At 39.5% G+C, this 26,147-nt stretch overlaps 1 protein-coding gene across 2 annotated transcripts in view; it reads left to right on the top strand.

Annotated features, from left to right (window-relative positions):
* Window positions 1-5,124: 5,124 nt before the first annotated feature.
* LOC111154797 (PIN2/TERF1 interacting telomerase inhibitor 1) overlaps window positions 5,125-26,147 on the top strand; it is an 88,422-nt gene continuing 67,399 nt past the window's right edge. The window contains exons 1-4 of one of the 2 annotated variants that reach the window (XM_022514726.1): window positions 5,125-5,295; window positions 10,758-10,867; window positions 12,555-12,647; window positions 14,414-14,492. In XM_022514726.1, the coding sequence (XP_022370434.1) occupies window positions 5,277-5,295; window positions 10,758-10,867; window positions 12,555-12,647; window positions 14,414-14,492 (301 nt within the window). In that variant the 5' untranslated portion in view covers window positions 5,125-5,276. Of the gene's footprint in view, window positions 5,296-9,931; window positions 9,972-10,757; window positions 10,868-12,554; window positions 12,648-14,413; window positions 14,493-26,147 lie in introns of those variants that run through there. The other variant, XM_022514718.1, reaches the window with a different exon arrangement.

Below are 26,147 nucleotides of genomic sequence, written 5' to 3'. Positions count from 1 at the left end.
TCTCTCCCTCTACTACCCTTTCCTTCCTTTCAAAGTGGAATCATCACAAACTTTAAAACAAAGTTTAACAAAGTTAAAATAAAACTTTAAAAATGTACTTTATACACCTATCTCTACTGCCTTGCTGCTTCTTTCTACTTCCTAGCTCAAACTGCCAAGAGGAAGACTGACTAGTTCAGCTGATCACCATCATCCTCCAAATGCCACTATTTCAGTTACAGATATTTTGAGATTATTCTTGACAAATTTCTCTCTCTCAACTCCAAAATATCCAGGTTATAGTCAATTCTCATTGACCTTACCTTCTAAAAGTCTTTTGAATCCAACAACTCATCATCACTTTAACAACCCCCTTCATTTTTCACCTTAACTACAATTGCCTGATAATTGAACTCTCTATAAACACCTTTCTCCCTTCAGTTTGTTCTGTCCCTACAATAGCTCTAGGGACCTTTTAGAAACTATAACGTGTGTTACTCCCCTACTTAAAAATTCTTCAATGGCTTCCCATAGCTCTTAAGACAAAGACCCAAATCCTTATTATGACCTATAAGGTCTTGTAAGAACTGGCCCTTACTCAATTCTTTCCCTTGCTCTGCATTCAGCCATATCAAGTCCTGGAAGAGGCTATGTTTTAATTCACTTCTCACTTCCTTTTTTCCAAAGAGGATGGTATATAAGATCACTTTATTTCACAGGGCAAAGTTTATGTAATAGCCGCTGGACATACATGACACATTAGAAGCCAACTAGACATGGGTTCAGTATCAGCCACAGAGTTGAAACTCTTCTTCTAGAAGTGCTGTTTTTCATTGTGGGTTATGGTAACCAGGCAACATGCAGGGGATGACCCTGGATGCCACATGGGGCAAGCTGTTTTGCCCAAACTCTTATCCCCCAAACATACCCTCTTTAGCCAGTGAGGGCCTTTTATAAAAAGCCTTGTGGTTTTCATGAAGAGACTACTATGCATTATAGATTTGCCCAGCAATACCACAAAACTTGAACTATTTTGGGTGGCTCAGTTAGTTGGGTGACTGCCTTCAGCTCGGGTCATGGTTCTGGGGTCCTGGGATCAGGCCCCGCGTTGGGCTCCCTGCTCCTCGGGAGGCCTGCTTCTCCCTCTCCCTTTGCCTGCCACTCCTCCTGCTTGTGCGCTTTCTCTCAATCTGTCGAATAAACAAACAAACAAAAAGTTGAAAGAAGAAAAGAATATCTGTGGTGAAACTCTCTAAATCCCCCAAACAGCTATTTCCACACAGTCAGATATGGTGATAACGGACATCGGTTGTTCTGGATTAATAATGAAAGCTTAAAAAGCAGACAAAAGCAGCATGGGCTTTGGCTGGCTGGCTCTCCCTTCAGGAGCCCTAAGCATCACCTGCTGTTGCCCTTCCAGATATGGTAGGCTTTTCACATCTTGGACCGCCTGATGTCATAGGTGACCATGTTGAAGTTGTCCCAAGCAAAGAGCTTCTTCTCCAGTGGCTTGTAGTCAACCAGGCTGCTGTATGGTTCATGAGTGAGATGGTGAGGGCCTTGCTGTGCCTCATGCCCATGCCAAAGGCAAAGCTGGCATCAGGTGATGAGTAGCTGCTGACCGTGTACATGTGGTCACAGATGATGAAGACATTGGCCACTGACTGCTTACAGATGTTAGTCACCAGGTTTGTTCAAGTTCCAGACTCTCTGGGTTCAGTTTGGAGAGGACAGTGGAGACTTTGGCCTCCTGTGTACTGTACAATTCTCACTTCCTTAAGGAAGCTTTCTTGAATTTTCCTAAGTTAAATCCCCTCTTATACTCTGTCCTAGCCTCATGTCTGTCTCTCTCCAGCATTTATCTCAGATCTCATTTTATATTTATGTATGTGGTTATTTGATTAATGTTTGTCTTCTCTGCAAATTCAATGAGGATAGGGGTCATGCTGTTTTGTTCACCTTTGTAACTCCAGCAGTGAGCACAATGTCTGAAACAATAAATATCTATTAAAAACCATTCTAACCTCTATTTCCTTTAAAATTATAACAGCACTTTATTGAGTACTGTATTGAGTGCTTTCTATGTGCCACATGCCATTTTAAGCACTTGATATATACCATCTCATTATTCCTCTTAATAGAGGAAGGAGAAGGTAAGGTAATCTGACCAAAATACACAGTAGATTACCAAAGCTAGTAAGTGACAGAGTTAAGATTTGAACCTAGGAAGTCTGGCTTCAAAATCTCAGCTCCTTAATGTTATATTTTATTCCTTTTAATGCTCATTTCACTTATCCTTTTCAGATTAATTTTATGAGTCTTTCAGACCTGGAAATAATCTCAGTGATCATTCTTTTTTCATGATTGGACCAGTGATACCAAAAGAGGTGAATGACTTGCCCAAGATCACACTGCAAGCTGGTAGCAGAATTTAGACTCTATCATGTTTTCTGCTCCCCACCCCTCCCTGCACTGTTTTGGCCTGGTGCCTCTTAGGAATGAGCTAAGTTTAACCAGCAAGATTCAGTTCTATATCTTTTAAAGATAAAAATTTTAGTGATGGGGCGCTTGGGTGGCTCAGTGGGTTAGGCGTCTGCCTTCGGCTCAGGTCATGATCTCAGGGTCCTGGGATCGAGCCCCCATTGGGCTTTCTGCTCAGCGGGAAGCTTGCTTCCCCCCTCCCCCTCTGCCTGCCTCTCTGCCTACTTGTGATCTCTCTCTCTCTCTCTCTCTGTCAAATAAATAAAATAAAATAAAAACTTTAAAAAATATTTAAAAAATTTTAGTGATATATCTGACATATAGTGTAAAGATATAGTACAACATATGAGAATTCTTTTTTGCAATTGTAAAGAATGTGTAATGAGCTTTTCTAATTGTATGTGTGTGCAGTGGCGGGGCAAGGGGAGGAGGACTGATTGTGATTTGCCAGAGCTAAAGAAAAGAAGTAGCAATCATCCGTCTCTGATCTTGGTCTTTGCTTGCCTGAAGGCAGGGAACTAAGTCAAACCCAAGTACCTCTTAGGTTCAGGTCTTTGGACTATACTGAAAGCATTTGTCAGCCTTACCTAAAGGTGTTCTTCATAAAGTACTTTTATTGAACAGAAAAAAAGTGTATTTTAACCACAGGTTCATTTATACCTTTGGTTGTTTGATGGCCTGCTGCACAAAGTAAAGTCTGTGGATCATCAGCACCCACATCCTTGGAAGCTTGTTAGAAATGCAGAATTACTGGTCCTATCCTAGATCTGCTGAACCAGAAACTGCAGCTTAATAAAATCTTCAGATGATTCACATGCACATTAAAGGTTGAGAAGCACTGCTCTGAGAGGGTCTGCCAAGAAAGAGACTGAAGAATAAAACTGAATGTCTTATATTGAATCACCTTATTTTTAAAAGCACAATATTCATTCCCAGCTGACAACTTAAAACATATAAATAGGATTCTATATATTTTTCTAAAACCAAACACCTGACAGTAGTTTTTTTTTTTCAATAGATAATCCTTATAGTTTTTTTTTTTCTCCATAGGCACAAGAAATGCTGGAGTTGGAACAAACCTAGGACACCATTAGTCTATCCTGCACTCACCCAAATGCAGAATACCTTCTCTAGGATTCTTTTGCAGCCTCTGACTGAACATTTCCAGGAAAGGCAGCTCACCAAATCACAACGCACAACCAATCCTTGCCATTCACTGCCGCACTTGACAATCTTAGTTTAGTTTTGACCATTTATCACCTGGACCATGGCAACAGTGTTACAAACTTGTCTCAATCTTTCTGACCATCCAAAAGACAAAAGGGTCTTCCTACAATCACATACCAACAAATGTGGTGCTTGAAAATTTTTACTTTCTTTTCAATTCACTATTGTCCACACTCATGTAACTACCTTTTATTTTCTCTGGTCTCATCAAACAGATCAACTAATTATCCAAAGATCTGGGTGACCCTGCCTTTCTAAGTCCAACTTAGAGTCCAACTCCCTACCTTCATCTTGTTCTCCGTGGCACAATGTATGGGCTCCCTGACTTAGGTATAAATATTCCATTAATTTTGCCTCTCCTCAATTCCCCCAGCTCCTGGGTATTCACCAATAGCAGTAACTACTGCTTTTGTTTCTTTTTTTCTGATTTTTATGAAACTAGAGAAGTTAACTTTGCTTGTCTGACTCCTCATTAAAGGGCAAATTCATCTAGAACAGGAATCTAGTCCTTCATACAGCTTTTTGTGGTACCTGACCACTCTCTTTATGTTCTACTTATGAGCGGAAAGACTTCTATCTATACTATCACCTGAAGTTTGCTGGAGAGTCACATGTACAAGAAGATGTCCTTTCTATCTAAGAGTCTCATCACCAGAATTTCATTAGAACTCCCCTGGAGACTGAGACACTTCCGTTAATATTCACAAATGGCTATAGAGCCCCTGCCATACTCAAATTATTTTGCTAGGTGTTGGTATGGATAGAGAGATGATTACGATAAAGGCAAAGTTCCAGAATGCACGTTATAAGAGAAGAAACAAAACAACTTAGTCTTGTTGAAGACATCATGTTAGAGACAAAATTTTTGCCACATTCATTATCTTAACTTGGGATCCCACAGATAGATAGGAAGATATATAGCTACTTGACCTATTTGTCTCTCTCATAGGGCAGAGGTAGGACATTAAGAGAGGTAGGACACCACAATGCAAGGTCTTGCCCTCCGGGAGAGTTTGTCAAACTCCTCATACACACCGTTTTAAAACGCTGACAGCCCTAAAGGCTGTTGTTTACATATCTCTTTCCCCCGAGACTGTGAGCTAACAGAGGGCAGAGTTCCTGTTTTATTTCCGGAAACCATGCTTGACATTTAGAAATCAATACTGAGCATGATACAGGTAACCCCACTGAGCGCTTGCCCTGTGGCACCCACTCTCAGAAAGGGTTTAAGTATAGCCAATCATTTAGTACAGGAACTTGCTCAAGGAATGAACCCATACCCTTCTGTCCACCGGCTTTAGATTCGAAGACCTCCGACCTCTTCCCCACGGCGTCAGCGCTCCCTCCCCTCCCAGAACTCCTTCGCCCCGCCCCTAGAACCTCCGCGTCCCGCCCACTCGCCCCCACGTGGTCGAGGGCCGGTCGCACCTCACTGACGTCACCAGCACGCGCCCTGGCGGCTCCTGTCCACCTGGTTTGCGAGTCCCGTGGTTTTAACTTTGCCGCGAGCTGGTAGCTCGGTAGCCGCTGGTAGGTCGGTAGCCGCCACCGCTCAGGTCCGGACTCTCGAGGCGCCCCAGGTTCTCGACATGTCGATGCTGGCTGAGCGTGAGTGGAGGGCGCGTGGGTGAAGGTTCCAGGTGACCCGCCCGGCCGGACCGAGTGGCGCGGGGTGCGGGTCGCCGGCGCGCAGCGGGGGGGCGGCGGGGGATGCCGGGGAACGGGGAAGCCGGGTTCGGCTCGCCCTGCCTGCCGCGGAGATTCCCAGCCCAGCCTTTCCCGGAAGTTAGCTACCGGTCTACTAGTGAAAGAGACTGCGAGTGTCCACGTGGGACTCTTGTCCCTACGCTCAGATCTGGGCCCACGCGCGGTGGTTCGAATGGGAGCCAGGACGCGGACCGGGCAAACCCTGAGCTGTTCCTTCACTTCGTCGGGCCTTGGCCTCTTCTGGTTAAAAAGAGGCGGTTGGGCCAGCAGAATCTCTTCAGGCAGTGAAATCCCGTTCTCGAAGATTTATTGAACCCAGAGAAAGAAAAGCAAGGGGTTTAGAAGCATCAAACACAAGAAATTAGCCTTTTTTAGAGGATGCAGGACTAATGAGTGATTCTAAGTAAGACTGGCGTTTTCGATTTAGTTGGCATTGTTAACATTCTTGCATGACAGATGTGTTGGCTGCAGCGCCGCATCCAACTTCAGTTTGCCTTTGACATTTATCTTCACTTTGTGAAGTTCCTTAATTCCCTCTCTTCAGAGGCTGACTTCTGAGCGGTATCTGTAGCTAAGGGTGCCTGCCACCAGATGGCAGTCGTGCTTTGGGCATGAAAAGTGTGTAGTGTGCCATGAACAGGAACAGCTGGTTTTAACAGAGCGACAGCAGCCACACGGGTATTCTATGAAATAAGTGCTGTCGGCATCCTCTTATCTAAGAAGGTGGGAGAATGGGAGGACACAACGTAAGGGATAAGGCACCGTTCCAGTTTTACAGGGCTAAAATCCAGGTTTAGAGGAAAATAATTTGCCCTGAGTGGTGGAGCTAGAAAGTGAGAAATTCGATCTAGTTATCTCTGTGTCTTTACCTTTTTGTCACTGAGCCAGCAGTTTCCTGTTGTTTTTGAAGAATATGTTTTAGACTGACTGTATGGGCTCTGTTTCTTCATTTGTGAAACTAGGGCTGCTAGGATCTCTTCTGATTTATTTTCTGTGACTTAGCTTAATTCAGCATGCACATTAGCCCTGGCTCTGCTGTTCATTTGTCTCTTTCCATGATCAGTTTCTGCAGGGCTATTAAAAAATTTATTTTATTATCTTCATTTCTAGGTTGGCTTAAAAAAAATCAATGAGATGGTAAACATGAAAACATTTCAGAGTAGGAAATGCTTGTTATACAGGTGTGAAATGCTGTTTGTAGACATCAGTAATTCAAATTGCAAGATTTCAAGGAATATTTCAGTTCTCTCCCCACCGTGACTCCAATTTTTCACATCTTTTCCATGATAATATATTTTGTTATCTTTTAAAATAACTTGCTAAGTTTATGCCTTTGGCATCCCTTGTGATTGGATTTTTAGGACTGGTGTTCTTATTTTATTTTTTATAAAGATTTGTTTATTTATTTTAGGGAAGGGAGAGGGAGAGAACCTCAAGCATACTACCCACTGAGTGCAGAGCGCTTGGGACACTGAGATCATGACCTGAGCCAGAACCAAGAGTCAGATGCTCAACCAGCTAAGCCTCCCAGGCACCCCAGGACTGGTGTTCTTATTTTAGAAGTAAGAAAATAAGAGCAATGAAAAGGCCTAGTCTCATAATTTCAGTCCCTTGCAATTATTTTTTTTCTGATAGTTTATAAAATTGGAGTAATTCTATAGGTACAGTTTTGTTTTCTCCCTCACTTAACATTAGTGAAAATTTTCAATTCATTAGGCATGCTGTTTCCTCTGTTTTCCCTTGCCATATGGACTATACTTTGTTTTCTTTTCTTTTTGCCATAGGCACTTACCCTATTTTTAAAACCTAGAAGTTTTCTTTTTGTTTCTCAGAAATATTTTTATTTAATGTTCTTGTAATTATCAAGTGTTATTTTCTTGGGTCTCCCTTATGCAAGACAAGAAATCTAGATTACATAAACCTCCCCCTATGTAAGACAAGAATTTAATTTGTTGATCTCACTTCCCAGTCTTTACATCATCTGGAGTTTCAGACCTGGATTTTTATCAAGTTATTACTTTTTTCATAGATTCTTTCTTTCTTAAGACCAGTTTTTGGTACTTCCAGTCATCATATTTGTAGTCAAGTCACACTATGGTTAATGGATTTTAATGTTCATGTCATTAAGATTTAATATTGCAGTTTCCTTAATTTTGAATGTATCTTGAATTTTTTTAAAAACAATATATGGTACATGGATGGTATATTTTGAGCTCTTGAATATCTTGAAATGTCCTTTGAAAAAGAAAAAAAAGACAAAACTTCTGTCCCATTACTGTTGGAACGCAACACACTTTTCAGAGTAAGCTGAATCCCGGCATAAGCCAGGTGGCATTAGGCATGGAGTGATTGAAAAGTGAAGTCTGTTACAGCTGTTGTATGGAGGTTGTTTATTGGGGCTACTGCAAAAGTATCCTGATGGAACCATCTACAGTTAAATCTTTAAATAGGAGGAGTCCCTGCTAGAGGATAGTTAAACACATCATCCCAAGTAGTGATTCTGCAGATTCAGGGTATTCTACTCTTACACTACTGTTCCACATGTTGTCAGGCATCCCCAAGACCATCCCAGATTTAGTGATTTGCTCGAATTCAAGATACAGGACTCAGCAGAAAGTTGTACTCAGCCATGGCTAAGATTTATTACAGCTAAAGGATACAGAATGAAATCAGCAAATGGAAAAGATATCTGGAGCTAAGTCCAAGGGAAACCAGACACAAGCTTCCAGAGTTCCCTTTCAGTGTGGTTACACAGGACATGCTTAATTGCGCCAGTACGTGTTGTGACAGCACTTGTATACTGTTGCAAACCAGGGAAGTTAGGGCCTGGTGTCATGTTTACTGGGGGCTGGTCATGTAGGCAGGCTCTGCTTGGCATGTGCCGAATTCCAGACTCCCAGAAGGAAAGCCAGGCATTTAGTATAAGCCATATTGTTTGTATAAACAGGCATGGTGAATCCTTCATCAATTCTGAGAATGCCAGGAACCCTCCTGAAACCCAAGTTCCCAGCCAAGATGCCAACTTTATAAGCAAGCCTTTCAAAGGATAGGAGTGAGGCATGCTATGTTCTGTTTTGCACACAGGGTTAGCAAAGCTGACTTCTAAGCACAGAGTAACAGTGTAATAAGAATAACAAACCTTGATCCAATCTGAACAGACCAGTAATAGTCTTTTCCTTGCCAGGATTTCCCAAACCTGGAAACTTCTACAGCACTAGAGCCAGAGAGTGTTTCTAGGAAGTAAGGTTCTGATCAAATAAATTTGGGAAACATGGCATTCCTGCTTTGCCCTGGGAGGAGCTACACATCTGCACATTAAACATTCTGGGAAAGCCTGTAATATGGAACACTGTTAAATTTTGTTTCACCCATTGTTGCCCTTTTTTATTTTAATGGGACCTCCCCCCTTTAACATCCTCATTGGGTAAACCCTGTCCTACTCCATTGTTTGAGGATACCTGACATTTCTGCAAGGAAAAGAAACTGACCTTGGGGATCTTTCGTATAAGGCCTCTAGTCTGCTGTATACACATATGTAACATAAACTGTTTTAGTTTTTATTGCAAAGAGTGGCCTTGTTCATTCTCAAAAATGTCCCCTTCCTATAAGCCCCATTCCGAACACCCTGGCAAGCACTGAATAGAGACATGAGTTCTGACGCACACACCAGTAAACAGCCTCACAGAACACTGGTTAACGAAGCTCATTATCTAGCATGTTGTTTATTAGCAGAGGAAATTGTTTGGAACCTCTGAACAAGCTCTCAAGGTTCGTTGTAGGAGGATGTAGGGTAGTCAAGACTCCAAACTCATCTAAAGAGGGTTGCTGCACATGGCAGTCTGCCATTCCTAAAGAAAGAGGGGGTGGAGTGAGGGAAAAAGGAAGGAAGGAACAAAAAGATGGACAAAGTTACAGGCTCTTGTTGATAGTGAGATACTGTACTTTGGTTGCTGCCATAGGTGAATAATAATGACATTTGACCTGCAAATTTCTCACTTGGCCACAATTTACTTTGGGGTTCGTGTTCTTGTTTTGTGAACTTTTGAGGTTCTCTATCTCTGCAGTAATTTTCCTTACAGTGATGGGGCAATTAAGCATCTGCCTTCGGCTCAGGTCATCATCCCGGAATGCCGCCCCTGCCCTCTCTTGTGTGCGCACAGGAGTACACTGTCTTGCTCTCTCTCGCTCTCTCAAATAAATAAATAAAATCTTTAAAAAAAAACCTACAGTGATAAATTTGAGTTCCTAACACTGTTATTGATATGCATTAAAAAATTCTTAATATGACGAGATTCAAAGCAGTTCCCTTAATTGTATTCCTTCCTTCCTTTCTTCCTTTCCTCATTTCTCCTTTTTTCCTTTCTTTCTTCAAATTCACTCATACATTCATTCACATGTTTACTGAGCACTTGCTATGGGCGCAGTGTTTTCTACTTCTTTCAATGAAACATAAAAAAGAATCACACCAATATGAGCCATAAGGAGATGATGGTCTAATAGAAAACCTCAGGAAAAAAAAAAAAAAAGAAAAAAGAAAACATCAGTGATGGATGTAAATGGCTGCAATACAGAAGAATGTAAGTTAAATGCCAGAAAAGCAGATAACTTATACTGGAAGTTCAGAGAAGGGGTCATGTGGCTTTAGGGTATTTGAATGACAAAGGATCTATAGTATCATGTAGTATATATGATATATTGTATACAATATTATATATAGTATAGGCTCTAAGAGTATCTATAAATCACGTGTGTGAAGGGTACAGTTGACCTCCCCAAGATCATCATGACTGGATTAAGAGTATAAGCTTTGACAACGGTTGAACCTTGGTTTGTATAGAGGCTCTGATTTTTGCTTGGGGGCATTAGGCACATTTCTTTCTCTAAGCCTCAGATTTCCTCATCTGAAAAATGGAGATCAGAATACCCATCCTCACTGGGTTACTGTGCAAATGGAGTATAATGCATGGAGAGTATTTGGTCCGTACTGTACAGCAAGGAAGCTGGAGTGCTGGCTGCTCCTGGTGGCAATGCCCATGAAGACAGGTGCTTTCAGCTGCTGCCTTTATCTGAGTCTGGGAGGCCAGGTGATGGCATATAATGTATTTCTGTTTGTCATATACGGAGGGAACTTTGTTATTCCTAGGCCAGTTTGTATATTGAGAATATACAGTTATTGGGAAAAACAGGGTAAGTGTTCTAATCTGAGATTTCATCTGCTGCTGAATCCAATATCTGTATCTAATAAAACATATCATTTGTCAGATTTTTTGCAAGCATGTGTGTATGTAATAGGTTTTGTGTGTATTTGTGTAGTATTTTCCAGGTGTAAAAGGTAAACTGATGAGATACTTTGCCATTTCCAGGTCGGCGGAAGCAGAAGTGGTCTGTGGATCCAAGAAACACTGCGTGGAGCAATGATGATTCTAAGTTTGGCCAGAGGATGCTAGAGAAGATGGGGTGGTCTAAAGGAAAGGTACAGTGGAAAAGAACAAAACAAATTGGAGCCATGCAAAAAGGCCAATCAGGAGGATGCATCTTTCTTTGAAGACTGGGAGAAATTTATGTTTTAGATCAATAACTGATTTTGGAGAAATAACTAAATTGTAATGATAAAGTTAGAATTGAACACAGATGTCAGTTCTCTTTATCGCTTAAACTGCCGTGATTGGTATCTTTCAGAAATTGCACCTTTTAATTAGCTGCACTTAGAATCATACTTAAATCCATCAGGATTTTATATTGCTTAGAGTAATATTTTCTTTCCCTTTATAGCTTAGAATACACATTTTTTCATTTTCCTTACACTCCATTTATTCCCAACTGTAATAGGATTTCTACTGATTTCTTTGTGTTTAAATGGTTCTTATGGAGGTCTTTAATGACCTTGTTGACAAATCCAGTGGATCCTTTTTTGTTCTCACATTACTTAGTCCCTTAGCAGCATTGGGCATAATTGACTATTCTTGAAATACTTTTGTCTTGGCTTCCACATACTACACTCCTCTCTCTTTTTTCCTTCTCTCTCACTGGCCACTCCTAAATGTGTTGCTGGCTCTTCCTCTTCCAGGCTTTGGAGCTTTGGAGCTCCTCAAGGTTCAGCCCCAGGCTTTTTCTGTACTCTGCTCGGGTGAGCTCTCTCATTCCGGACCATGCTTGGGAGTTGTCTGAATTCTGAATGCTTTTCTATATCTGATCCAGAAATGTCCTCTGAGCTTCACATTTGTAAATTTACCAGCCTGCTTGACATTTCCACTTGAGTGTCTCAAGTTTATCTTTTTTTAATAAAATTCTTGATCCACCCCCCGGCCCCGCTCGCTCTAGTCTTTTCCTTCTCAGATCTTCCCCATTTTTGCAAATGGGCATGCTTAGTTCCTCTACCTCTTTGATTTCTCACCTCCCCAGTCATTACTCTTCTTCCCCCAGGACTCTGTCTTAAGCCATAGACCGTAGTCATCTCTTTCCCTGATCACTGCTGCAGCCTCACAGCTGCTTCCCTCCCCTCCCTCTTTTCTACCTCTGGGCCATTTGCCAAACAGTCACAATACCTTCTAAAGTACAGAAATTAGATCATGACATTCCCTTGCATAGAAGTTCAGTGGTTTCCCATTGTTTTAAAAAATTAAATCCAAATTCCTACCATAATTTCCAAGGTCCTGTGAGGTTTATCTCCTTTTATCATCTTACTTTCTCTTAATCCACTTACCTGGAACTATGCTGGTTACCTTTTAGTTTCTTAGTATGCCAACTTCTCTGGGACCTTACATGAGTGTTAATTAATGCAGGGGACTTGGTGTCTCCTCTTCCTACTTTCTCAGTGTTGTTTTATAAAATTATTTAATGGAGAGAACCGTAGATTTGCAGTATCTCTAATGGGCTTCCTTTGGTTTGGTGGTAGTACTCTGATTTTGAGCATCATGAAAAGACCTGTTCTTCGTTGTGGTGGAGTGTTTGTCAGTTTGAAGGAGTAGTATTCATTATTGTGAATGTATTGGTATTACAGACATACTTTGTAAGAATCCATTAGATTATGTCCTTTTTGAGGGTAAGGATATTGCCTCACTCCTGGATATTTATTAATCGAATGGGTGATAAAGGAGGAAAGATGCGATTTGTCTTGATACTTGATAAGAATGCTAACATTTTTCTGTTGATCTCCACAGGGTTTAGGGGCTCAGGAGCAAGGAGCCACAGATCATATTAAAGTTCAAGTTAAAAATAACCACCTGGGACTTGGAGCTACAATCAATAATGAAGTGAGCAACAGTGTATCTACTGGGGGTTTTCCTTGCATGATTTGCTTTTTTTTTTTTTAGAAATATAAACATTTTAATCCAATCAAATTGTTCAGTGTTCAGCTATTCAAGTGTGTATCCTTCATGCTGTGGTTAACTAAAGAGCCCATAACTAAGCTGTCTCTTCATCACATCAGTGCCTTCACCTTGGCCTTATTGTCCTTATGGGATTCTTTACTTGCTTATGTCTAAGAGATCCAAATTAGCTTTATTGTTAAACTTTAAAAAAATATATACTTTTTAAAGAATATTTATAATTCTGTACTCATTTCAGTACAGAAGGGCATTTTCATCTTTACCTTTGTTCCGACATTTGCTTACATTATTAAAAGGCAGTGGTGTTTGGTTTCAGAAAGAAACTAAAAGTTTTTTCGGCAAGAAAGTTGTGACCTTTTTATGTCCAGTTGTTGATTTCTGACTGCTGGTATTCAGCGGCTGAATTTATTCACATTTCCCCTTAAATACCAGTGCTTTGAAAATATAACACCATAATTAAAAATTAATGGCCCATCATGCTTTTCATTTTCAGTATTACTGTTTACCTTAGAAAGTGTCTAAGCTGAAAGCTTTGTTCTTAAATTTTTACGGTTAACAGAATCTGATAGGAAATCAGGAGAACTACTTTAGGTAAACCAAACTATTTTTATTCAATATAGTGAGTAGTGGACTCGAAGTAGTAATCTTGTTGAGTGATAGACTAGAGTAGCTAACATTTTCTGGACTAACAGCTAAAATTGTAAACCACTAAAGAAAGAGTTTATATGATGTTGGTTTTTGAAGGTAATTGTTGAGAGATAGATGTATGGATAGACTTAATTTTTTAGGAATTTGCCCAGTAAACCTAATTTATTATGCCTTAACCTTTAGCATTCTTAAAAACTATGTATGAGGCAAATTCTACACTGATGCCTTGTTTCCCATTGGTTCAGATTGTTTTGGAGAGGCCCATTCTCTTTTAAAGTCCAATTGTTTTTGTTAGCATGAACATATTAGCACCACCTTACGAGGTGCTGACTGATCCAGGGAACTTGAGAGTCTTTCCTACTCCTTTCCTCACGGTTATTTTGCAAAATTGGGTTTGATGCGAGCAAATAGAATTGGGCAAGATATTTTAGATGCAGATGAGCCAAGAAGAGAGCCCTGAAGTCTGTCACTGCTTTTTTCCTTCGACCTACGCCCACAGTGAGAGAAAAATAAAATTTTATTTTGCTTTATTTTAATACTTAGCACAGAGGTTGCCTGTTGATAATTTGATTATAAGTGGGCAGTTGATTAGTTATCCACATTTGAAATCAGGAGTTAAGCTTCCAAGAAGCCCATTTTTTAAAAAAACTTCTGAATTTTGAATTTTTTAAAAGATTTATTTGTTTATTTGAGAGAGAGGGAGAGAGAAAGTCTCAAGCAGACTCCCCACTGAGTGGGGAGCCCTTCATGGGGCTCAGTTTCACAACCCTGAGATCATACATGACCTGAGCCGAAATCGAGAGTTGGATTCTTAACCAGCTGAACCACCCAGATGCCCCAAAGTCTGTTTTTCATATTAATATAGCTAAATTACTTTTCAAATTTATATTATTTCTTCATTCAAATTTATAACATAATATTTTGATGAAACTTTTAAATTTCATATTAACAACCAGATTTCCTTGATTCCAAAATATATTTTATCTCAACTGGTATATGTAAACTGCAGGCTTGCCTTTAATTGATTTTTCGGGTATTTTCAGGATAACTGGATTGCTCATCAGGATGATTTTAACCAGCTTCTGGCTGAGCTGAACACTTGCCATGGGCAGGAAATAACAGGTAGGAAAAATCTTTGCTTTGTTATCCATTCGATCTATAGAAGACATAATGTCTTAATTTAAAACATTTTTATTAACTCTTTTTACAATAAGCATAATATATCTGAAAATTAATTGAAGCTATTATAAATAGTCATTTCTGTATGCATTTTAATGGTGCTTTCACCATTTTTTCCCTGTAAGAGTTTGAGAATGACAAGATAAATCCATTCAGTTTACAGTCAGGTGATCTTTCCAGGGATCCTTGTGTGCGACTAAAAACTTGTTTTGTTGTTGTTGTTGTTGTTGTTGTTATTGTTGTTTTTTGTTTGTTTTATTTTCTTTTTATTTTATTTATTTATCTATTTTTTCACCATAGCACATACCTTCCCCAATGTCCATTACCCAGCCACCCCATCCCTCCCACCCCCCTCCACTTTAGCAACCAAAAACTTGTTTTTAAAATACAAAACAAGAAAAAAAAATACAAAGCAATAAACACCAAGTGGGACCACAAACCAGCAGCTGGCAAAGGCTTAATAGAAAAACCTTTTTTGTATTGATTCTACCTAGTGAAATTTATTGTATTTTGAATATATGTCAGAAATTCAAAATGCTCAGGTATATAGTAAAATTTGTTACAATGGCTCAGTACTAGAAATTGTATATCCAAGGCCTGGGAACTGGAAATGAAACAATTGAATATTGGACATTCCATATTAAATTAACAGAAAGAAAATGCTGTTGAGGGGAAGGGCATGGATGGTATAGTCCTCAAACTTAAAGGCCTTTGGTCTAATTTTAGAGTTTAAGGGACTGTTTTGGTCACATGGCTCTTTGGAAGGCAAGGATGTAACTTCAGTTAATTGTGCTGGATATTCATTGAAGAAATCTAGACTGTTAGCTCTTTTGCAAGCAGATTTTTTAAAATAGTGGTAAAATATACATAACATAAAATTAACTATTTTAACCATTTTTAAGTATACAGATCAGTGTACACTGTTGTGCAACCACCACACCATCCATCCATAAAACCCTTCATCTTATAAAACTGAAACTCTGGGGCACCTGGGTGGCTCAGTGGGTTAAAGCCTCTGCCTTCAGCTCAGGTCATGATCCCAGAGTCCTGGGATCAAGCCCCGCATTGGGCTCTCTGCTCAGCAGGGAGCCTGCTTCCTCCCTCTCTCTGCCTGCCTCTCTGCCTACTTGTGATCTCTGTCAAATAAATAAATAAAAATCTTAAAAAAAAATAAATAAAAAAATAAAACTGAAACTCTTTCCCCGTTGAATGCTAACTCCCTATTCTTCTCTCTCTCAAGCCATTGAGAGACTTTTGGTCTCTCAGTTTGACTACTCTTTATACCTCATATAAGTGGAATCACAGAGTATCTGTCCTTTTATGTCTGGATTATTTTCCTTAACATAATGTTGTCAAGGTTCATCCATGTTTAAGGCTCAGTAGTGTTTCATTGTATATATAGACCACATTTTTTTTATCATTCATCCTTCAATGGACACTTAGGTTGTACTTCTTTAGTATTGTGAATAATGCTGCTATGAACATGAATGTATAAATGTCTCTTCAAGTCCCTGCTTTCAGTTCTTTTTGGTGTATATCTAGAAGTGGGACTGCTGAATCTCATGATAATGAGATTCTATTTTTAAATTTTTGAGGAACTGCCATAGTATTTTCTGTAATGGCTACACCATTTTAACATTCACAGCAACAGTGCACAAGGCTTCCAGTTTTTCCATATTCTTGCCAGCACTTGTTATTTTCTGGGTTTTTGATTTCGTGTGGTTTGCTTTTGTTTTGTTTTGTTTTGTTTTGTTTTGTTTTTTTGATAGCAGACATCCTGATGGGTGTGAGGTGATACCTCATTATGCTTTTGATTTGCATTTCCCTAGTGACTAGTTATGTTCAACATCCTTTCATATACTTGATGGCTGTTTCTGTGTCTTTGGAAAGATGTCTTCAATTCCTTTGCCCCTTTTTGAATTGGGTTTTTTTGTTGTGCAGTTGTATTCTGCAAACATTTTTATAAGGAATTTCTTTCTGTTCTCTGTGCACAATATTTGGCTTGTAGTAAACTGTCAAAAGAGGTTTGTTAAATGGAAGGAGGAAGAACTTTGTGGAATAAAATTAAAAATTAGCCAAGTTCAGCAAACTTTGTTGAGCTGTGTGCTGGATCCCAAGTTAGACATGAGGATATGTAATTATACGGGACAATCCCTGCTTAGGGGGTAGCTAGCAGGATATACTGATAATTGGTAAAATTATAGTGTGATTCCAACTCTGGGAAGATTTATTGCAATGCTGCTTGTGTGACCTTGAGTAAATTATTGAACATCTCTGTCTCTTCATTCTTGGTGGAGGGGAAATAATACTACCATCCTCAGAAGGTGATTGTAAGAATTAAATATATTGCTATAACTAAAGTACTTTGAACACTGCCTAACCCATGGTGGGTACTTAATGAGTATTAGCTGCTATAATCTTTATTATTGTTGTTATTTGTAGAGCTAGAACTCCAAAGTAGAATATTTCCTCTGATTATTTTTAGTAATTAGGATATAGTGTCACCGAGAAAGAGTGATACTTATAGGTGGATGGATTTGGGCTTGATACTTAGGCTATTTCTAGTTGTCATTAATGAAATCAAAGGCAATAGTGTGCTTTCTCCCTAGGTAAAAAAAAATAGAATGCTCTTAAGATAATAAATAGCTGTACTTGTTGGCAGTAAGATAGAAATAAAATGTGAGATCCTTATACAACTGATGGATCATCTTCAGTTATTATAAGGTGAAAAAAGGAAGATGAAAAACCATATGTATGGCATGCCTTTGTAGAAAAATATAGAGAGGAAATGCATGTGTGTGGGTTGGGTATATATCAGTGGCTTTCATCTGGGGGTGATTTTGGCAATGTCTGGAAACATTTTTGGTTGTCACAAAAAACAAAAAATGGGGGCAGGGTGCTTCTGGCATCTAGTATAGATAGAGGCCAGCAACGCTGTTTAATATTCTATAGTGCACAGGGATGGCCCCTGATGACAAAGATTTATCTGGCCCTAAATATCAGTGGTGCTGAAGTTGATATGCGTAGAATAGCTCCCAAATATCTATTCTGTATGTATTTTATATACATAAAATATCTGCAGAAAAATACTGAAGAAACTGGTAAGAGTAGTTCCCTCTAGGGAGGGAGCTGAGTGACTGGGGAAGAGAAGATGCCAGGAAGGCTTAGCTTTTATTGTAGTCCTTTTGTACCTTCATGACTATACCACATGTGTTATGTCCTACTCAAAAAATTGTTTAAAACTAATTTTAAAACGGTTTCTGGAGCCCATTTACCTCACTTACCAGCACTTCCTGATGCTTCTGCTCTCCTTTGCCACAAAACTCTGATTTTCTATACAAATTGATTTCAGTTCTCCTAGTCTCTCTTTTTAAAATCTTATAAAATGCTTGAGCAAGTCTCAGATGGTCTGCTTCGTTGCTCTTCTTCTCTTTTGCCTCTTCTAGAGTTGCTACTTCACAGGGGTGCGGGGAGGGGGAGGCCCAAACATCAGACTCACTTCTCTGGATCTCCTTATCCTTAATTGGTACTATAATTGTCCGCTTTGCTCCACGGTAATGTCTTTGAGCCATCCCCCCTACCCACCCAATATTTCGTTGTAGTTTTCTTGGTAAGAGAGATTGTTGAAATGAGCCACTTCACTATTACTAGAAGAAGCAGTCTGCCTAGAATATTAAAATAAACTTCATTGAGGTATAATTTATATATAATACAATGTACCCATTTTTGAGGGTACAGTTCCATGAGTTTTGACCAATGTATATATCTTTGTACTTGTAATAACCTTGATAAAGAAATTTTCATCATTACAAAGAATTATCTTGGGTCCCTTCCCAGTCAGCACCCTGCTCCTCCCCACACCCCACCCTCCCACTTCATTCTCTGGCCCAAAACAACGGCTGATCTCTCCATAGAGATTAGGTTTGTATTTCCTTTTCTGCCTGGCTTGTTTTTCTCAGCACGATTCTGAGATTTATCCATGTTGCATTTATCAGTAGTTCATTTCATTCCTGGATAGTATGCCATTGTATGAGTATGCCATAATTTGTTTATGCATTCACCTGGTGTTGGATATTTGGGTTTCCAGTTTTTGCTTACTATACCCAAAGGCGTCTATGAACATTTGTGTATACATCTTTGTGTGGACATATGTTTTCATTTTAGTAAGACCCCCACGTGCTGGGTGAGCTCCCCTCCCCACCTTATGACATTTCCAGTAATTGCCTCTTGACAGAAAGCTGGGGCAGCCCTAGGGCTCACATCTTTTGTTGCCTCTCTGTCAAGGATGACATTCCTGTGCTGCCTGTTGTCCAGTGTGTGATGAATTGTTTCATATCTTTTGTTTTCCCATTGTTCATAGTAGAGGGGCATGACCCATAGCACTTACCCTTTCCTGGGCAGAAGACAGGGAATCTTCCTCCTATCTCTTTTAAACCCACTTTAGTTGGACTTTGCCTTACTGCTCCACAGAAACTGTCTTGCCAAAGTCACCAGTGATTTCCATGTTCCTAAATCCAGTGGGCATTTTTTAATCCTCATCTTACTTCACGTGTGGCACAGATGTTCACTCCTCCTTGAATCACTTGTTTCCTGTGGCTTCTCAGACCCCATCATCTCCTGGTTTTCTTCCCACTTCACTGGCCACTCCTCCTTAATCTTTATTGGGATTCTCTTATCCCAGCCTTATCATGTCTGGTGTCCTGCAGTTCGGTCCTGGGGCCTCTCTCATCTTTTAGCTACACCAATTCCTTATTACATCATGGCTGGATACAACAAACGATGGCTGGGATGTTGGTGACAATTGCCAGATTTCTCACCTCTCCCCTAAACTCCAGACTTGTAATGAACCCCCAACTCAGTATCTTCATTTGGGGTGTCATCAACTATCAATTTCTCAAACTTAACATACTCAAACTCAAGTTCTGACTGCTTCCCCACCCGTCAAACCATTTACCCTGTCTTCCCCATTTCAGTTGATGTCAGTTCTCTCCTTGTAGCTGTTGAAGCCAAGTACCTGTGTCCACTAGGAAACGTTGGTTCTACCTTTAGAATATATCCGGACCCTTCCTGCTTCATGTCACCTGTGCAGTGGCTAGCATGGCCTCAGCAACTATTATTTCTTGTTTAGATTATTTGTAATAGCCTCTAAAGCTGGTTTTCTCAGCCATGGCACTACTGATGTTTTGGGCTAGGTAATTCTTTGCTGTGAGGCATGTCTGATGCATTTTAGAATGATAGTAGCATTCCTGACCTCTACCTGCTAAATGCCCCTAGAACCTTCTGCTGTCCCCCCTCCCCATTTATGGCAACCAGAAGTACCTGCAGACATTGCCAGATGGCCCCTTAGCAAAATGCCCTTGGTGGGGAGCTACTGCCCTCAATTGCTCTTTCTCCTTCAGCATAACAGACAGACTGATTCTTTCAAAGTGTAAGTCTGTGCTGCTCATGATCAGACCACCACCACCACCAGCACCTCCTTGCCCTTCTTGCCTCCTTTTCATTCAAAATAAAAGCCAAAGTCCTTTCACTGGCCTTGCACCCTTACGTTATATGGACCTTTTCCCCTTTCTGATCTCATCTCTTGCTACTCCCCTTCTTACCCATTTCATCTTAGCCACTGACTCCTGTGCTGGCTTATGAATATATCAAGCATCCTCCTGCCTTAGGATTTTGCACTAGTCTCTCCGTCTCTAGAACACTGTTCCCCCAGTTAGCATTTATGCATTTTCTCAGCCAGGTTCATATTTCCTGCCAGTTGAAAATTACATCCTGTTCCTCAGTGCCATTTTTGGAAGTCAGCAGGAAATTGGTAAGGTATAGCAGTATAAAGGTATTATTTAGAAATATGAAAGAAATAAAACCCAAAAGAACCAGCTAAGATTCTGGAGGGAACTGGGGCAAGGACTTGATGTGTCTGTATGTGTTTGTGTTTTAACAGCTTTGTTGAGATATAATTCACATGCCATATAATTTACCCATTTATAATGTACAATTCAGTGACTTTTAGTATATTCACAGGATTTTCACCAGAACCAGTTTTAAAACATTTCATCACCTCTGAAAGAAACTCTGTATCTAGTGGCAGTCATCCCCATGAACCCTGCAGCCGCCGTAGACAACTGCTGATTTACTTTCTATCTCTAAAGATTTGCCTATTCTGGATATCTCATATAAATGGAATTCCACAACATATGGTCTCTTGGGCTGATTTCGTTAACTTAGCATGTTTTCAGGGTTCATCCTTGTGGTAGCATGTGTCAGTAGTCCATTCCTTTTTTGCCAAATGATACTCCATTTTATAAATATACCATGATTTATCCATTCGTTAGTTGAATGCCCATTCATGGGCATTTAGGTTGTTTCCACTTTTTTGTCTGTTATAAATAATGCAGTTATGAACACTGTCAGTGTTAGTGTGGACTGTGGCCTTTATTTTCATTTTTCTGGGGTATATATGTAGAGTGGAATTGTTGGGTGAGTTGGTTACTGCATGTTTAACTTTTTAAATTTGTTTATTTATTTGGGAGAGAGAGCGACTAAGTACAAACTTGGGGAGAGAGAGAAGCAGGTTCCCTGCTCAGGGAGCCTGATGTGGGGCTTGATCCTAGGACCCTGAGACCATGACCTGAGCTGAGGGCATACACTCAACCAACTGAGCAGCCACCCAGGCGGCCCTCCATGTTTTACTTTTTGAGTAACTGCCACACTGCTTTCCAAAGCAGCTACACCCTTTTACATTCCCACCAGCAGTGTATGAGGATTTTAATTTCTCTTCATCTTTGCCAACACTTGTTATTGTCTTTTTGATTATAGCCATGCTAGCAGCTACAAAGTAATATCTATGTGTGCTTTTGATTTGCATTTCCAGTCAGCTGAAGATGTTCGCCATTTTGTTGTATGTTTATTGGTCATTTGTATGTCTTCTTTAGAAAAATAGCTATTCAGATCCTTTGTTCAATGTTTAATTGGGCTATGTGTTTTTATTGTTGTTTAGTAAAATTTTTTATATATTCAAGTACCAGTTCCTTATCAGATATATGATTTGCAAATGTTTTCTCCAGTTGTGTGGGTTGTCTTTTCACTATCTTGATGGTGTTGTTTGAAGACTGTGGTTATAGAAATAGGTAAAAAGACATATTCCTTTCTCTGAAGAAACTTAAAATCTAGTGCAAAAGAAATGAAACAAATACCAAAATAAGTTGATCCCCCAACTCTTTCAGTTCCCGAATAATTGAGAGAGAGTAAGCAAAGGCTTTGGGTGGTAAGGATTTTCTTTGAAAATTTATCTAAAGCTCTTTGTTTCCTAAGCTTTTTCTTTCCTATCACGTTTTGCTAAGTTTGTATTATTGATGACTGTGGCTGGTTTCTAGCACACATAAGCTTGGATACTAAGTGTGGTATTGGGTCTAATAACAGTTGACACAGTTCAAGAAAGTCTATAAAAAAGACTAGAAGACTGTAGAAGACTGTTATCCAGAATGTAGCTATGGAAGAGGAAAAGATGGGGAATAAGAAATAGAAGTTTAGGGGCGCCTGGTTGGCTCAGTGGGTTAAGCCTCTGCCTTCGGCTCAGGTCATGATCTCAGGGTCCTGGGATCGAGCCCCGCATCGGGCTCTCTGTTCAGCGGGCAGCCTGCTTCTCCCTCTCTCTCTACCTGCCTCTCTGCTTACTTGTGATTTCTCTCTCTGTCAAATAAATAAATAAAATCTTAAAAAAAAAAAAAAGAAACAGAAGTTTAGATGGAAGATAAAGTAAGAAGGTCTAGTATCTAAAAGAAGTTCGGCACAAAGAAGAGAGAGAATGGGAAACAGGCAGTATCTAAGGGGATAAGGGCTGAAGACTGTCTAGAATCAGTGATAAAACAAGTCCACAGAGTCAAGAAACTTAATGAATCTAAGCAGATTACATTTAAAAAAGATCTTCACTTGCAAATGTAATAACAGATGTAACAGTGTAACATTGTAGCAGAATATCACACACACACAGGCATGCACACAAAAGACAGAAGATTGTTAATGCAGCCAGAGAAAATATACTGATTATCTTCAAAGAAACAACAGTTATAAATGAAAGCAGAGTTCTTAACAGTGGAAACCAAAAGACATTGGAGTAATATATTAAGGGAAGTATAACTGTCAACCTAGAATTTTACACTCAGCAAATATATTTTTCAAGAAAGTGGATAAGTTTTCAGAAAATAAGTTTTCAGACAAAGCTTTCCCACTAGTAGACCTTCAATAAAGGAAATATTAAAGGATGCACTTCAGTCAGAAGGAAAGAATACTTATTAACTGCAGTATCCCCATACTTGAATTAACCCAAATATCTTTAAACAGTAGAATGGATAAGTAAACTGCTGTGTTTGTAAATGCAAAGAAATGAAGTATAGTTACATGCAAGAGTCCAAAGCAGGAGTTAGCAAACTTTTTCTGTAAAGGGCCAGAAAGAAATATTTTGTAGACCATAGGGTCTCTCTCATGACTACTCAACTTGGCTCTTGGAGTGTGAAATCAACAATATACAATACATAAATAAATGGACATGGCTGTGTTCTCGTGGAATGTTATTTACAAAAGCAAGTGGCAGGTCGGATTTGGCCCATAAGCTATTGGTTGTTCCATGGCGTAGAGGGATCTCATTAATTTAACGTTGACTGAAAGAAGTGAAACACAAAGATAACATCCAATATGATTCCACTTGCATAGAAGTTCAGAAGGCAGGCAAAAATCTGATATTTAGGTACCATACTGGGGTGGTCAAATTATTTTAAAACACAAGGAAGTGATTACTATGAAAGTCACAATAGTGATGACCTTTGGGGAGAGGAAAGAGGTTGGGATTAAGAAGGGGCCCATGGCACACTTCTGGGGTGATAGTAGGGTTCTGTTGCTGTTTTGTTTTTTTCTGGTTGGCAATTATGTAAGTTATTTGTGAACATTATATTTTATGTACTTTCTGTGGCTCTTACTCTCCCACTCCCCTCCCCAAAGTAAATGGTTAAAACCAAATCAAGGGTGATTGTCACAAAAGTCAGGATAATAGTTGCCGTTAGGACAGTGGTTCTCATGAGGGGGCTATTTTGCCCCTCATGGGACATTTGGCAATGTCTGGAGACATTTTTGATTGTCAGAGCTGGGGAGATGTTACTTTTGTCTAGTGGAGACCAGAAATGCAGCAAACATCCTATAGTACCCAGCAGAGCTATGCTCCTCCCTCCCCAAACAAACAATTATTCATCCTCAAATGTCAGTAGTTTAGGGGTTGAGAAACCCTGTTCTAGGAGGAAGAGACACAGATGCTGGATGCTTCTCTATATAGGCAGTGTTCTATTTTCTAATCCAGGAAGTGGTGGGTGGGGGCAGGGGGAGAGGTTGCTTTATAACTAACTGTACAGACTTCAGATATTCCATAGATATACGATATTTTTCTCAATAAAAGAAATCTGAAAATTACATGGGTCCCTCTCTGGTAGACTTATTAAGTAATTTATGGCATATTAAACCTGTAGTGAAGGTTAACTAAAAAGTAATCTGAAGCAATTTGAATATCAGGGATCAATTTCTACCTTAATTAATATCTGGTGATATATAAATGGCAATAACTTTTCCTACACAGGTTCAATGACGCAATTAGGGTGTCAGACAATCTTGAGCTGGCTTTGCATGACCATAGTCGTGGAGGCAGAAGCTTTTGAGTTAGGACTTGCTTTCTTAGAGGCATCCACAGTTCATTCTTGATGAGGGAAAATGAGTTGACTTCACACCTTGTTTGGTATCATAATTTTCTCTTTGATGTATTGGATTGGAGAAAACTCTAACTTCTTAGGTGATAGGGTCATCAAGAAATTATCAGCTTCAAGATTCCATATAGAAAGGAGCCATGAGATTCATTTGTGTAGGTAGGTACTAAAAAGAAAGCAGATTTTTGAGCAGTTTGCTTTTGAGATTTGACAGTGATAGCTAGAAAGTTACTTTTTCTCTTTGACGGTATTACGATTACTCTTCTCTGAGAAATGTCATCATAGTTGTGAAAACTCTGGTTTGGGACAGAGTTTTCCACTTTGTTCCTTGTGCTAATTGCTTAGGCTGACCACAGTTGGTATAGTCAGGTCTTCATGTTGTATTCCCAGAAGTACAGTCAGTGAAATGTTTAAGGTGTCCCCAGGGAACCCTGTATTATTTGTCAGGAAGGTAGTGAGTGCATAACAGCTTCCAAGTGGTAGTTCCTTGTCCTCATGCTGCCCCCTCCTCAGGTTCATCCTTGCAGCCTGACTCTTGTGCATAAGACAAGTACAAGACCCCTGGAGAGTCACTGACCTGTAGATTAAGTTTACCTCGAGACCACTAGAGGGTGCTCGTATCCTTGCAACAGGGACGGAGCGGCTCAGCAGAAACCAGACCTTGCTAACTGTCACTCCCAGTACGAAAAGCCTTTAGAATATTCCTTTAAGGGAAAACCTGACGAGGAAATGGACCTAGAGAACTAGTAGATTATTTTTCTGCCATGTCATCCTTGGTAAATACATTATGTCTTCATCCAAGTGCATTTTTGGTTGTATTACTTGTGTTAAAGCTGAAAAGCAGATGGCACAATAAACTAGTAACTTATTTTTTCCAACATTATATTTTTAGCTCCTTAAGACTTTACAAATCTACACAGTATGCAGTTATTCCATACTGTCCTTTTCTTAGAATATCACAAAGATTCTAGAAATAACGCTCATTTTTTTTAATGGGATATAAAACTTAGTATATTTTTTAAAGTTTCATTTTTAGGAATTATTTTACTAACTAGTACTACCAGACTCAACTTTGCTTTTTGGTGGTTTTAGGAAATGTTTGTTACTTCCATCAGATATTTTGCCCTTTTTGATTTTAAAGATTTATGAAAATAAACTGGGATACTGATCTCCTTTTTAGGACAGGGATCTTCAAGGGTTTTTTGGTATATATTTTGAAAACCACTATACCCTCTCTCACATTTTTTAGAGCAACATCTGTAAGATCTTTTAATCATGGCTTTAAGTAGTTGCAAAGGATATAATTTCTGGCATATTGGGAAGATTACTATATTTCTAAATATGGGACAACGGATATCAAATTGCTCTGGTATTTAGTAGTCAGAACTATTATTTTTTGTAGTTCCCTTTCTTCTGAAACAGATACCGCATAGCATTTATACCCCATAGCATTTTATGTTAACATGTCCTTTTTTGCTTACACTTTTTAGAATTCATCATCCTATCCTATTTCTCTGCCCCCAAACAAATACATATAAATTTTTGGTTTATTTCTAGTAACCCCAAGGTTTTAGGTGTAAATATTTTTCCTGTGGATTGTGTTGTCATTATATCAGTAGATTACAGTTAATAAAGCTGGGAAACGTGTTATAAATTTTGATAATTATTATTACAGTAAAAGCTTTTTGGAAGTATACCTCTGGATGAGACAGATTGGTGTGGGGTGGAGCTGGTTTTGCTGCTTTGATTAAAGGGCGCTTCCTAGTACCTTGGCTTGTGCCTTATTTATCTCTGGTAAGAGAAGAGTTGTGCCTCTCTCATAAAGTGAGGGAAGGACACCTGGGAGAAGTGGAGAAGG

Source organism: Enhydra lutris, unplaced genomic scaffold (assembly GCF_002288905.1).
Source record: "Enhydra lutris kenyoni isolate GAN:26980312 unplaced genomic scaffold, ASM228890v2 scaffoldscaffold3, whole genome shotgun sequence".
Lineage (NCBI taxonomy): Eukaryota > Metazoa > Chordata > Mammalia > Carnivora > Mustelidae > Enhydra > Enhydra lutris.
This window is presented reverse-complemented; position numbering and strand designations above follow the sequence as displayed.